This window comes from Nipponia nippon, unplaced genomic scaffold, assembly GCF_047370975.1.
Source record: "Nipponia nippon isolate SJK-2023a ecotype South Korea unplaced genomic scaffold, ASM4737097v1 scaffold_1, whole genome shotgun sequence".
Taxonomy (NCBI): domain Eukaryota; kingdom Metazoa; phylum Chordata; class Aves; order Pelecaniformes; family Threskiornithidae; genus Nipponia; species Nipponia nippon.
The window spans coordinates 20,728,533-20,744,354 of NW_028262290.1; the positions used below are offsets into that span (position 1 = coordinate 20,728,533).

General features: G+C 36.7%; 1 protein-coding gene across 10 annotated transcripts in view; it reads right to left on the reverse strand.

The window, feature by feature from the left end:
- Nucleotides 1–3,472: 3,472 nt before the first annotated feature.
- The window catches only part of OXR1 (oxidation resistance 1), a 301,246-nt gene continuing 288,896 nt past the window's right edge, over nucleotides 3,473–15,822 (reverse strand). For all 10 annotated transcript variants that reach the window (XM_087747554.1, XM_087747582.1, XM_087747562.1 and 7 more), the window contains 4 exons: nucleotides 15,663–15,815; nucleotides 8,083–8,178; nucleotides 7,426–7,499; nucleotides 3,473–6,651 (listed from right to left, as the gene is read on the reverse strand). In XM_087747554.1, the coding sequence (XP_087603680.1) occupies nucleotides 6,516–6,651; nucleotides 7,426–7,499; nucleotides 8,083–8,178; nucleotides 15,663–15,815 (459 nt within the window). In that variant the 3' untranslated portion in view covers nucleotides 3,473–6,515. The remainder of the gene's footprint in view (nucleotides 6,652–7,425; nucleotides 7,500–8,082; nucleotides 8,179–15,662; nucleotides 15,816–15,822) is intronic.

Here is a 15,822-nt window from a genome sequence, read left to right on the forward strand (position 1 = left end):
GTTCTTGGGTTATTCCTTCCCACACACAAGAGAAGAAATATGCATGCATATTCTGTGAAGTAAAACATCAATTAAGTTTTTTTCAAAATTTAAGTACATTCTCCTGTTCAATGGCAGTTAAAATATTTCCTTGTGAAGGTTTCTCTGTCCAAAGCACCAGGACGAGATTCCAGAGTGGATGGAAATGAAACAGTTCTTACACAAAATACCTGTACAAAGAATAACACTTATGCGCCTTTAGTGTGTAAGTGAATTACATATTTCTGCTCACGAGAACTCTCATCCTACCACAGGACAACACAGCAGAAATACAGTTCACCACAGACGGTTTTTTTTTTTCAGTGTTATGTTCATGTGTGACTTAAAGCCCGAGAGCACCTCACCATTGTATAAGGAATCATATACATCGGCTTTCATTCACTGACCTGAGACAGTAGGAGTGACATATTTTTGTACTGAAACGCTCAAACCACAGCATACCACGAAGAAGTGCATTTCAGTATTATGCACATTTGCAGCATGTAACAAGAGCTTGTGCTTTGATATGAAGTCTATGCCATCTACTATTTCACCTTCAGGGAAACATCTGCAATACAACTAGGCATGCACTACTGAAGTAGGAATCAAAAAAAAAACCTTCCTGGCTTAGGTCTTGAGCCAAGAAATTAGCCTGTAGAAACTGAAGAATAAATTAAGTTTTTCCACTTCTTCCTACCTGTTCAATAGGAAGACGGAAGTTTGAGTGCCTCTTCTACTTTATCTTCTACTTGCTGAGCACTGCTTCTAACAAAGGAATTGTTACATGAAAGGAAGGCAGCAACAATTTTCATTCACATGAGAGTCATCTCTGCCTTGTTCCATGCCTGACAAAAAACACTGGGCTGACTGGATCACAAGCAGATTAAGCTCTGGCATTTCACTGCTCTCGCCCCATACGATGCCAGGAGGCAGACACCTGACTTGGACTGAATAAACTGCTGGCATTCTCAGATGCAGCCATCTTCCTCCAAGTTCATTAGTGAAAGTTAAGCATTTACTTTGGAGGTAACAATTGCTCCTGACCCAGTCGTAATGCCTGAAATTTAGGCATATCTGCACCGAAGTTAATGCTCAGATTCATAAAAGTTTCAGCCACTTAAATATTTGCGAGCAACAGGTTATTGACATTTGACTTCTCCACAGGCTCCTGTATGCCCACCAGAAGTCATTGCGGACAAGACTACACTTTAACAGTTTTGTATAATGCATATACTAATACTGGGGGGCGAGAGAGGCAAGGACAGACCTAAGCTGCAGGGCAAACTTCTCAGCTGAACTGTAATTCAGTGACAGAGGAGATGGGGAACCTTCCCGTTTTCTCCTTTATGGAACATAGCAGGGAGAACTGAACTTCTGTAACTTTTATTCAAACACATTCAGCAGCAGAATGGACCAATGGCACTCTGCTTCTTGAATCTCAGCACTTTATTTAGCTGATGTCTTCTTGCATATTGGAACACCCAGATATATGTGCATTTATACTTCCCATGTAGGATAAACCCAAGACTACAGTTTTAGAGAAAGAGAGCATTAGATTGATTGACATTTGAGGGAAAAAAAAGACTAGCCTTCAAGCTCACAAGCCCTCTTCAATTCTCTCCTTGCCTTTAAATCCTTAGATCAGCTGTGTAACAATGTAATCACTACTATACATCATAAATCTATAGCTGACTGCAGATAACTTCTTAAGCCTCCCATTCATAGTCATCCCAATATAATGTTCAAAACTTTATGCAACAACAGCAGAAAAAAAAAAAAAAACCCAAAACTTTTTCAGTTTTTCCAGTCAAAATATTTATTTCCAATTGGGTATGAAAACCACACACACAATATGACTAATGATTTGCCTCATAGGGTCCTCCATCGTTTACCTTTGAGTAGGCATTACCATGCAAAGCCTTGTGAAGTGTGGAAAGTATTTACAGTTTTTATGTAAGAGATATATTAAATATTGATATAATTTATGATGTATGGAAGTGTTTCACGTAGGTTAAATGTTCTATAACTTTTTTTTTACATAAGGATGTGCAACAAGTTTATCCATGCAAAGTAGGTGGAGGAAAAAAATCTGAATTCCTTAAAAAGGAACTAAACAAAAGTACTCCATAAATTATCCAGTCTAACTCTCCTACTATACTTTAACTGTTACATTCCAGTGAAACTAGAGTGACCTCTGCCAAATTTAAATAAGCTACTTAAATTCTAAGTAGTAAGATGATAAAGGTCAGAAACTGCTGGATTAAAGCAGTCTTTGTAGATTTTATTTAAAACCTGCTTTCCTATTTCTAACTTGCTTCAAAAATAAAACCCTCAACCTTTTAGATAAAGAGTAAGCAACCCTTAATTACTCTCATTGTAGCTTAGGACATTATTTTCTTAAATACTGTATTCACCCCCGAAATGTTTTATTTGAAACAAATTTCCTTCTGATAAATAACATTTCCCTCATTTTCCTGTCTGAGGCTTGCATTGCTCTTGCAAGGGTTGTGCAGTTTGCTAGGAAAGTGAAAGTTCCTTCCTTGGTACTGAAAAACTTGTCGTCTTCTGTAGAAACTGTGAGGTTCATTTTCCATATTCTGAATGTACCTTTCACGCTTAAGTGACAGCATGGAATTTGTTTCAGAAGAAAAAAATTTGACTTTCAAACCTTTGTATTTTCTCAAGTCTTACAACAGTTTCTGCAGTGGCTTGAAGCAAGTGGATGGTTCACTGGATGCGTATCCCACCTGCCGGACATCAGCTCCCTCCTCCATGGCAGTAATGCCTTTGTTAAAAGGTTTCTGTACAGCCAGGGTTCAGCATTACAGCTCATTTATAAAGCAAGGGAAGGCTACTGAAATAAAGTTAGCTGTAGCGGAAAGCCTAACATTTGTGGTGAGATGTTCATCATTGACCACAGAACAGCTACTGACAAGCCCTGATGCCCCAGCTACTTCAGCTGCTATGTCTACATTGCACCACACCCCAACCAAAGTCGCTCCTGCCACCACAGCATACACCGAAAGTAGTTTAGTGTTCAACAGCATGTGTACTACTAGCAGCGTAACTATTACAACAGAAACTCAACAAGGATTACAAAGCTTGTCAGATAAGCAGAACAGCAGAAAGCAGAGCTTAAACAGACCTGACATTGGTGGTAGTGCAGTGGGACAGCCAGCAGGACCACTGTGGTTTGTACGTACTACACCAAGCGTACACTTTGCACTCAGTGGGACTCTCTCTTTGCTCCAGTACCACAGTGTAGCTCTATTTCATATTGCAGTAGCATGGCCTCTTAAGGGGAGAAAGAGTAGAGGTTTGTTCCCTTGAGTGAGTTCCCTATTGCCGTGACAACAGTAAAACACCCCGATGATGTGTTCATTTACAAAGGAAGAATATAAAAGTGAGATTTAAGATTCAAGTCCTAAATGAGGAATACTGGGGAGTGTCCAAATCAAGATTATTATTTTTTTAATTTGAAATTGAGTGAGTAGTAAATGTTTTTACTCCTCTTCAAAGACTGGATTTTATGAAGACATGCTAACTCCCATACAAAAAAAAATAAATCTAATGTAGTATTTATAGGTGAGCAGGAGCATGAAAGCACAAGCCATATGTGAGAAATCATGTCCTTTTGCAGATTATACAAAAGCAGTAATTAACATAAATAGGATTTAGAGCTGAAAGATGATGTGGTAAGAATATCAGGTATCTGAGTAAAACATCAAGTTAGTCAACGAACACATCCGCGTACTGTATGCTGAGACACAGTCTTCTGGCACTGAACTCTTTCAAAATGTAGCTCATAAAGCCTTTAGCATATGTCAAACCTCAACTCTTTACAATCACAGAAGCAAACCTTGCCAGGAAAGATGGAAAGGACGTATACCGCAGAAAATTCATATTGAATTGAAGGCAGGAGGTACATCAAGACGGTGCCTTTGATCTCATATATACAGTCTTTTATGTGTGACATACAGAAGTTAACCACACCTTTGGTTAATAAAATTCATGGTCTTTCATTAATAGACATGCATTACTCTCTGTAGATCCTTTACACAGCTAGTCACATCACTAAGTGTTACCACAGTCATTTATACTTTAATTCGAATGCCTTTCTGTTCCTGAACTAATTTAGTATTTATACAAGCGTGATTGCTACTGTACCGCTTACTATACTGTTCTTGATTTCCACTTTTTTTTTCCCCATGTGCCTTTCCAAGACTGGTCCAAAACTCAGGGACATTCAGCTAACTGAAGATATTCTGTGCTTTTATGTAATTCTTCAAAGTATAATTCTTTATAAAATTCTTTACAGTAGCATTTAAAATCTAATACAGGCTTCATTTGCAGTATGAGCTTAGCATAGAGACTAAGCACTTGAATTACTGGGGTTTGTCAGCAAGGATAGTCTGAGACTTTTGTTTTCCTCTTGAAAATGGCTGAAGACAGTGTGTTTCACTCTCACTGCTTCCCACTGGGCTTGCAAAAATCCCAAAACGGATGAGCAAATGCATCCTATATATTCAGTAAAGTTATTAAATGAACAGCAACAATCTGCATTTCTGCTTCTAAGTAAACTCCAACTTCTAAATAAACTCCAAGTCAAGTTTATTTTTACATATATTTAGATTTATTTGCTATACATCACTGTGACCTTATAGTACTTAAAATCCATTACAGGATTTTTTTGTTGTAATAATCAGTCTTAACTCCACAAAGACAATAATACTGCTGTGGAAGACCAAAGGGGAGAAAAGCCATTTCAATTTATTTACAGTTCCTTATTTTGTAAACATTTAGTCTACACATTGCACTATGTTCTAATAAGGATAAAGAGCTATACATAGAGACAGGAAACAAAGCCCTGTATTTCTATTCATATTGAGCATTAGCATATTATAGATGAAACATCTGCCCTTTCTCATTACCATAGCAGTAAGCTGTCTTCAAATAAGGTTTTAAAACTTTCCAGAGATGTAAATATTTTGAAATAATATACAACTACATCTACTTAAGCCAACCCATTTGGCTTTTATTCCATTTCTAGAATAATTTAAAGTGCTATAAGCAACCCGTCAATCAACACTTTTCTATAATAACAAAACTACTTTAAACATTAATTTACAAGATAATATACAATGTTCATCTGAAATAGCTGAAATTTCAGCACAAAGTCAGTCACTGTCACACTTAACAGCAATTTTTTTGTTTTGTTTTTTTTTTTGTTGTTGTTATGTTTTTGCAGAACATAGAATAAAAGCTTTGAAACAAACAGTTTTGTTGAGCTGTTATTGCCACAATGGCTTATCAATTTTCCTACAAAAGTGGACAAGAGCTACTGGAACTGTATTCTAGCCTGTCATTTTTTTTTGAGGTCACATGACAGTAAGTTTGCATATTCCACAAGTCTACTGAATTACAATATTGTCTACCTATAGTACATTATCTCATTTTAATCAGAGCTGGTGCTAACTGTAAATTTACAACATAGACCCACTCAAAAACATCACAACTATTTTTTTTTCTTTGGACAGGAATAAGCTATATTCTTGGAGTTGATGTGCTACACGGCTACAACAGTATAACAGTATATATCTGACACTTTATGTTGAAGAAAGATGCATCTGTTTCTGTACTTTTAATGCCCTACTATAGCTACAAATTGTTCACTGAGTTTTGCTTGCTTTAGCCTTTTAATTTTGTGGAACTACCATATTCTTACATTCCCTTGCTATTTTGTAAGTCCTTGCCACGTAGCTCAATATTGTCAGTATTTGTCCCAAACCTGCAGATCATTAACAGCGTGTGCAAAACACTCTAATACAATCAGCATGCAGCTAGAACACTATTAACTGACTTTTTTTCTAAACACGAACAATAAACAAGACAAGTGGCACTGTTGACTTTGGAGATCTTCTAACTTCACCATATGTGTACTGGTATGTGTTAAGAAGGAATGCTAGGCTTCTCATCTATCTGTGGCACCATATGAATTAACCCATCATTGGTCCGGACCAATCTCTGCAGTACCGCTGCCAACTACCCACACGCAGCTTTCTTATATAGGTTCACAGAGGGCAACTTCATTTATAGACATAATTTGAATACAAAAATAATAACCTATATTCAGTGAAGCAGCCCCCTAGCAGGATTGCAGAAAGGTGTGTGTGGGAAACCTGGGAGGCAACTGTAATAAGTAAGGATAAGAAAATTTTGTAGGCTGCAAGGCTCAAAGTAACTAATGTTAATTTTTAGTCCACATGGTCTATATTTTGTAAAAGTGTCTCCAGCTTAGAAAAAGTAGGACAGTATATTACAGATGTGAGAGCATGAAAAAAAGTCTGCTATTTCAAAATAATAACTAGATGGCCACACTGAAAACTTATAAAAAAATCAAAAAGGTAAAACGGTGCATTATATTGCTCCTAGGGATTTTTCAGCTGCACTGATTCTTGTCAGGTTTGGGACAATACCCTGTAGAAATAGTTAAATACTCATTCAAAACCCCAAATTTCTATGTCTTGAATAATGAAGTCTTCTCGCTTAGAAAGTGTATGATTCCCAAATGTTTTACATGAATGACTTCTTCCATGGTAGAGATCACCATCGAGCCAGAGAGCAAACTCGCCTCTGCAAGACAGACAATATATTAAAGTGAAAGACTGAGGGAGTAAGCATTAAACTTATGAATATATTTTTCATTCAGAATTCAGAAACGAGGAGGAATTACAGAATTTTTTTCAACACAAGTACTTCATAGCTGTTGATAAATTTGAAGCTGCAAAGACTTTTTTTTTTTTTACTATTTATTATTAATTTGGGAATATCCCTCTCTCAGATATTCTGAAATAAAAAGCTAACCAGAATTCCTCAGTTTTCAGCCACTTCCATTTGTATTAAGAAAAAGGCATAACAGTACTCTTCTATGTGAGAAGAAAGGTGATAACAAATGACGGAAACATCCCAGAAGCTTATGCACTTGCATGGGGGGAAAAAAGGGGTGAGACAACATAAAATTTCTGAAGATGCTGGCATGTCTTTGGATGGTACAGTTTCAATTCAAGCCTCTTCTAGTTACACATAATTTTCACATTTACATACCTTCAGAATCATACTATCTTGTGTGCATTCTGAATATACCAAGACACACATGCAAGCAGAGCATGCAAGGCAGCATGACCTTGCAGGACTGAAACTCGATGCCACACTATGCTGAAGACAAACCTCCTGTTTAATTCTCCTGAACATAGGAAGCTAAACATCTGACATATTAAATCTCTCTCGGCTGGTAACTGTTGAGTCCTGAGCTATCAAACTGAAGTCAATTCCAGATTTCCTTTTCAAAGGTGTGCACACATACACACTTTTAACAGACTCTAATGACAAAAAGAATTTATAACTTACCCTCCTCCACCAAAAGCAAGGGAGTCCATGTCTCCTTTAATGAAGAACATGTTGTCTCCTGTCCATTTGAAAACCTAATGAAAAAAACACAAAACCAGACCAGTAAGTTAAAATATCTAAACTTTTTGTTTGGGTGGAAGGGAAACCAAACACCAATAAAGACACACTGTGGGTGGCTATAGGCCAATTTTATGAAGTTACCAAGTTTACACAGAAAATTTAGGGAAAAGATACATGCAGACAAATTATCTTATATTTTATACTACTAAAATAAGACCATTCCAAAATAGGTCGTCTTTGAGCACTGAAACTTCTACACAATGAGAAATACCAAGAAAATATGTTTTGGTTAGATAATATGCCCTTTAAAAGGATGTAGTTTGTGAATTTTCAGACCGATACCTGGCAGAATTTAGAATAGTAGAAAAATCTTCAGTACAACAGAAGAGTCAGGTTGAATATGTTTTTCTCTATGCGAACACTACCACTTTACTGTACACTTAGGGATTCTGTGGAAAAACTACTATGACGACATTTTTTGGGCCAATTCCTAGAATTTTTCAGATTATTTACTGTTAGATTTATTCAGTAAGTATCTTAAAATAATGCATATGGGGGGGGGAAAAAGCAAAAGCATACAAAGTTATTACTACTTACCTCAAAATCTGGAGAAAAAGTGAACATAAAGGTCTCTCCAGTCCCATAAAAGCCATCACTCACTTTAAATGGTTCAGATGCTAGTGCACCAAAAACCTGTAAGCAAAAAATATGCAAGAGAAAATACTCAAGAAAAACTACACGGCATCTGAGAATCTCTAGTGATAGTAACTGATAAACAAATCACGTTGTAAACATTGCCAGATTTGGAGTTCACTATAAGATAAGCCTCACATAGAATCACGGTTCCAAATGCATTGACTGAGATATGGCATGGTGCTTTGTGGTACAACAAAAAGAAGGTAAGAGGACTCTTTCTCAATAAAAAGTGAAAGTAGTAAAAAAATAAAAATCAAAGGGATAAAAACTAAACTCAAGAAATTCACAGAAACAATGTACATATTTAGGTTCTGCTCCTTCATATGCACCTCCTCTTCCACTTCAACTAGGCTATTTTCTGAGTTGTTATTTTTCATATAATTTATTCATTCCAATCCAAATAACAGGTAAGCACTGGTTACTCTGTCTTACAACAGAGACAGGCTTTGCTGGGTAGTAGAAGTTTTTTTAATATTCAGTAATAAGAACATTACAACAGTAGTTAAAAAGGTCTAAGGACTGATCATTGGCTTTTTAAACCTGATTAAAGTAGTATCAATTTCTCAGGAACTAGAATAACTAGAAAAAAAACCCGCATGATTATACAAAATCAACTATACCCCATGAAGTACAACCCCCACAAAATCAGTATTTCTGTTGTTAGTAGGAAGTTTGTTTCAACATCTGCAAGAGCAGAACAGATATAAGTGCCAAAGCACTCCACTACCGCACTCTTATTTGTCTGTATGAGAAAGAAAGTAAAAAAGAAACCCAAACGAAGTTTCTGCGGTTTTGTTCACATTAAACAGTGAGTTTGAGAAGCATGGGACTGATGAGAGTGAGACATTAAAGCTAGTGTCCTGACTTGGATTACGTTCAGGATATAAAGTAGAAACTATTTTCTTCTGCCCATCCTAAGAAACTCCTTGGCCGTAGGTATGTTTTCCAAGCATTCCTTTCCATGTTGAGCTCTATAGTAGCTGTTAACAAACACAAAACTAGGTGAGCGTGAATTTCAGATCCGGAACTCAAGGATTATATATGGCTATCAAGCATCTAATAAAGACTGCCCCAGCTCAATTTTGAGTTACCAGTTCAGAACAACCACTATTAGAAAACTCATTTTTCAGCAATTTTATGTGGTCCAGGTTTCTTGTTCAGAAACTTGTAATTGAAATAGAAGATAGCAAGCCTGAAAGAAGAATCATGTAAAGAAAAGATGTGCTCATTATGAAATAAAACACCCTCCTGCCCTCAATATACAATCTTCCACTGAATGGTTATGAAAAAAAAACCTGCTAGCCTTCTAAAGAATATCAGGGATGCTTTTCTTCAAACATCCTGATAAAGCACATCAGACTGTGTTAAGTCTAATAGATCAATCATGCCAATAGCAGATGTTTTTAAATCTTTTTGTTGAATTCAAGCACTAATCTCTTGCAATAAACTTTTAATAATTTTGAAAAAACTATGTTCAGTAGCAAACAAAATTAATTCGATGCAGGTAGTACCGCACATTTTAGAAGTCAGTGTTGACACCCCATTGTTACAGAGCAGAAGAGAGGTAGGACTTACATACAGAACTTGAAGTCATAACACCTACAGAAGCTTCCTTAAATAAATAACATAGTAATAATAATATATCGTACATATTTTTTTAAGAACAAAATATCACTACACTAACAAGATATTTTCCTGTTCCTTTACTTAAAGAGAATTACATTTGAGGATACATGGGACTAGTATTTACACTCTAATATCTGATTCTCTGGAGGAATTTTTAAACTTAGTTAACAAAGAGATGAAATAAAGTATCACAGTCAGGTAAAGCTGCTCACTTTGAAAAGACCTGTATCAGTTTCAGAGGCATGGTTAAAGAGCAAATTCAGTCTACAAGTGTGAAGTTCCATGAACTGAGGTGCAAGTGTCTGTACCTCTGTTTTAATGCAAGCTCACAGGAGAACTAGCCCAGTCCTTTTTTTGCACAGACATTTATTTCATTCAACATATAGGATCAAACACTGGCAAGACATTTCTCTATTATCTCACAGTCTAAAGGACAAGAACAGGCTTAAGAGAGAAAACTACCATTTATGTTTTGCTTTCTGGGGAAATCAGACCAAAATAAAGGAATTTTTTAAAGAAGAAGATGTTTGTGTTCCTGTTACTTTCCAGAAGGCTTTTTAATTTTGCCTTTTTTTTTTTTTTTTTATCCTGTGTGTGGCTTTTTAAGGTAGGCTTGCAATGAGTCCCCAGTGTTAAGACCTACAGCTTTTTATACTTTTCTTTTTTTAGCCCATTACTAGTTATATGGCCTCGTGGGTCAGAGAAAGTTCAAGTGAGATTTGACCAAGTATAACATCCAATGAAAGATCTGTAGTAAATCATGCTCAGAACATTAAATGATCATATAGTCAACAATAGCAACAATAATTAAAAAAAAAAAAAAAGAGGTCAGAGAAGTCCCCCTCCATTCTGGCATGATGGGAAGGGCAGGCATGGGGGGAAAAGAAATTAGGAATTAAGTTGATCTGAACATTGTTATTCGAGATTTGTGGGAAATCAGCTGGCTTAAACATAATCACACTGATTTAGTCTAGAGCTACAAAGACATGCAAAGTGTTCTCTTCCCCCACAATCTGAAGAAGTCAAAACATACACTGTAGACAGGGCAGTTTAAACTGCTGTTTGATTTCAAGTTTAAGAGAAGCAATAGTTGTCCTATTAGAAAGAAAACTAACTCTAAAATCCTTTGTCTAAAAATAGGCTTGGCTCAGTTGAAATATGTTTTAAGTGAGAAAACTTTACAGAGTGATTCACACTAGATGATGACATTTGAGATTGATAGTAGTCAATCATTCTAGGCTGGTACTTCAGGTATTGCTGAAAATTCTCTATGAGTAAAGGCTGGGAGAGGGATTCTTCTAGGCATGCTTTACTTAGTTTTGGTTAAGGCTTTTAATGACTTTATTCATTATAAAATCAGGTCTTCCCTCAGAACTTCAAGAATTATTGGTTCATTGTTCTTCAAAGACAACTGACCAAATATCAAAGCCTTCGATACTAGGTATTTGACTATCCTAATCCTCAAGTTTCTATCAATTAGGCTGTTTAGCAACATAACATTTTTTTACGATTTTATTCAGTTACTTCAGTGTCACGAAACAATTACCTCCAACCCTGACTTCATGCATATTTTCCTCAACAACAGAATTTGAAACTTCAAGACAGTATTTCATTTTTATCTGATCTTTACCACCCGTTCCATTAACTGTAACTGTTAAGGTTAAAAATTAAAGATGAAAGAGTCAGAATGCATAATTGCTGTAGTCCATTCTGTCTATTGCTGGACTTCTGCAGAAATCAGTACTCAATTTTTTTTTTTTCCTTCTTTCGTTACCTTTGCACATGTAATCTCTAAAATGCAGAATAGGTAAGACTTTTTTCCTGCTTGTGATTTCACGTGTCTGGGGCAGTAGGCTAGACTTCAGAAACCTGGGTGTAACTTTTCTCTGTCAAAGATTTTATGACCTTCGACTGTGCTTACTGTATGCAGGTAACTGAACTTAAACAGAGCATCTTTTAAGGTAAAAATCCATATTGAATTCAAATTAAGAAAGTGGTTCATGAACGGAACAAAATGGGCTGCTGAAATAAAGAAAACTCCATGTTTAAACAACTACATGAATATTTTCCAGCAACTCCATAGCAATGTGAAGCCATTGAACCCTTCCAATTATTTCTTAATTTATATGTAGCTTCAAACTATCCGAGTCTCTGTATCCTAACTTCTTTTAAGGGCTCAAGTTATTCTTTGAAGAGCAGCTCTGGTAGCTACATTTGGGTAGCTAAGATATGTCTGTGTTCAGATCAATACCCTCAGGGCTGACATTACATCTAGTAAGTAAATGTAAGTAAAAAAATTAAATAAGTCTAAGATTTCATTAACAATTGACATTCCTTGAGAGGAATTAACCATCTGTTAGAACAACACACAGAGTTGTGCCAATCCTAAAACTATCTCAGTTCAGCTTCTACACAGGTATGAACTTGTCATACTACACTTATTTCATTGTTTGTCTTGAATCATCTCAGGGCTGTTATTTGCATACCAGTAAAACAGAAAGCTAGCACATCCTAACCATATGTAAAACCTTACATGTTCTATTTAAGAGACTCTGAAGCTTGCTTCATATACAGATACAGGAGTATTTTATTTCTAATTATAGAATAACTTCGGTTATAAAGAACCTCAGATGGTCTCTTGTACAGTTCTCTATTCAAAGGAGGACTAATTCTGAAGCTATACTGGGTTGACTCAGAGCCTTGTCCAGCTAAGCTTTGAGTACCTCCAGGAATCGGGATTCTACAGCCTCTCTATGTACATGTTCTATACGCTTCTGTCAACAAGTCTGGGTCTTGAAAGATCACGTTGTTGCTATAAGCAACATTAAAAGAATCAGGCTTTACATCAAAAGAGCAATTTGCTTCCCAACAGTTATTTTAGTCCTTTGAGAAGTGAGGTCTACAGGGTTTTTGCATGAGATCGGACTATTGTGGCTAGTTGTTGGGACCAACAAACAAACTCCCAAGTTTTAGGCTCCAGGTCTCACACCTTTCCAGTGTATATAATACAACCTGAAGAATGACTTATTGTAAAACTAGACAGTGCTTTGGTTGGTTAACTGCATTAACTCCACTTCTGGAACACCACTTGTTTAGCAACTCATGTTCAGGAATTGGGTGTTAATTTCTTTTTAAATGGCTGTCAGAGTAGACACTAGATCTTGGTGTTTTCACTAACAGAAGCACATACCAGTAGATAGACAGCCAGTCCATAACAACTGTAATGTAGATATCTATAGATTTCATTAGCACCTTTATTAGAGATTCTCCTAGAATTGACAAGAGCAGGCAATTTAGGTGGCTTCAGGTTCCAACCTTCAACTAGACAATGTCCAGCTTTTACAGAAATAAAGCTTTAGTTTGTGAGAGCTGGGTGTTTCGGCTGCTTTTTTTTTTGACAGCCCTTTAAGTAAAACTATTAATTGATTTTAAAGAGAAATCAAGATTGGAGAAGGTTTTGGAAGAGAAAATAAAAATAAGGTGAGGCTTAGCAGCCTTTAATGAACGATATTATGAAAAATATTATGAAAAGTTACAAGGTGCACTTGCTCCTTACTCAACGTCAACATCAGATAAAGGCTGTCTTAATAAGCATGGACAACAAAAAACAGGGTCTCAAAGGAAGTAGCCCAGCAAATAAATTAATTCTAGTTCAGAGGAAAAGTACCTCAATCAAGCATAAGACAAAACCAGTATCTTTCATAAACACAGAAGCTACAAAGTGGGCAGAACAAGGAATGCCAGAAAGGAGTGAGGAGGTATGCTCAGCAAATGACAAGAAACTATCTGGTCATAATTCTGTCATTCTTCAAAAAGGCTGAATCTCATTTGGGATCTTCTCTGAACTAGACAGCTTAGAAAACAGGCAGTGATCTTGGAGCACAAAATATGAAAACACCTGGTCTCACTTAAAACACATTTTGGAAGGGCATAAATAGTATTTATCTTGGCATATTGCTAGTGAACTATTTCTGGATACACTCTCCTATAAAAAAGTACTCAGATTCTTTTTCAGTCATGGAAAGCAGTTTTATAGGACTATCTGCCAGGAAGGTACAAGATAAAGATAAATTAACTGCTTTCAAAAAAATCAATAGCTTCTTTAAAAGATGGATGGCCCTCATTAATTACCATCAAAGGGCATAGCAGGCTACCATTCTCTTATTTTTCATGATTGTAGATCCTTCCATCAAGAGGAGAAAGATTCTACACTAAATTTCCACAGGTTTTGAATTCAAAGATAGTGTAAAATTAATTTTCAGCTGTCAAATGCAAAGACATGTCACATTAATAGCTTGAGAGACAGAACTACTGAAAACACCACTCTCACTACACTGGTGAAGAACTTGGCATGTAAAACTTGTCTGAACCTTTCCTTCTATGGCATATGTTGCATGCTGAATACACATGAATTTCACTCACTCTTGTGTGGAACCTAGGTAAGATCTGGCATACACTGTGAAAGATATAAGTTCAGGTGGCTACTTGTCCCAAAAGTCTAAGGAATGCTTTCATACATGTTCCTGGGCACGAGCCTGTAAGTTGAGATTTGTCATGGCTTGTTTCGCAAAAAAATTATGACATGTCTACGAATTCCCTGTTTGGTTGGGCAACCATGACACTTTTTGAACATGCAAGTTGAGATATTCATATATGGAAGGGCATCTGAATTCTTCCAGCAACAGAACAATATTACATACTGGTGGCAAGACAACCCTGTCAGAAAAGGGATGTTTTCTTTCTGGGCCAGATAATCAGGTACTAGGAAGTAGATGTACAAATTAATCTTGAGGCGCTAATACGGGAATCGGAGAAGGAAAGTTACCAAAGTACATCTAAGAGGCTGATGGGTCTCTGTTGAAACATCTCAAGTCTATTGAGTAGTTTTTATCTTCAAGACTAAGAAGTAAATCAAGAGAAGTTCCCTTTTAAAGAACTTTTGGGAAAGAGTGCTCCACTAGCAGAGATTTAAAAGGGATTTTTCTTTTTAAGGGATCCCAGAGGCAGGAAACAGAAGAAAAAAAACAAGTTGTGACTTGAATTAGAAAACATACCCTTTATTTACAGTTTGCAGCCCCTCCTGAATGATATGAGGTGATATGAGCCCACGCTTCCTGAAAATAAACAGTGGTTACCAAAGTGGGACAGATAAGTGAAGTAAATGCCACAGATTTTGCAGTGGTTCTGTCACTTCTTCACGACAGCAGTAACTTACTTCCACAAGGGAGCACAGAAGTTTCAGAAAAAGAATCAAAGTCTCATGCTGCCTGTAACATTCACTTGGTATCAGAATACTCAAGAGAAGATGTTTGTTATTCAAAGGGTCAGATGTGATCCACTTTCTGGAATTCACACCCCAAAGGAGAGTAGAGCACAACTACAGAGACTCAAGGAACAAAAATCTGTTATGCAGCAAAGATCCTGCAGCCCTAGAACAGGAGAGAGATGTTGGCTGCAGCCACAGAACGTACCGAGACACACTGGCCGCAGCTGGCAATGACATTCCAACTCAACAAGACCTTCCAGCATCAGGAAGTTTTAGAGACTATATTTCTCATTCTTTAAGTGCATTTAAAAGAGAATATTAAAAGTAAGTTCATTAATTGGGTATTATGAGACTCATGCATGGTGACAGTGAACTTATATCATTCAAGTATTTCCTAGAAATGTAGCGTGTCAAGACCGCTTGACAGTGAAACATGTTTTTAAAAGCCTCTAAGCAACTATCAAGGAGAAAATCAGCTTAATGCACACAATTTTATCTCCTGTGATGGACTGATCTCTCAGCTATTCCTCTATACTCCTCAAACATTTTTTTTGATGGGTGCCCTACCTCCATGTAAACATTTTCCTACCTGTCCATCACTGTCCTTGATAACCAACAGCACAGGTGTGTCTAATCCCAGCATAGTTCGATACAAGGTCTTCAAGCTCATGCCATGCTTTGCAGTACTGTAGACAAGAGTCCATGGATATCCAATGGTCCGTGGTGGAAGAGACTTTGTGAGCTGTTAA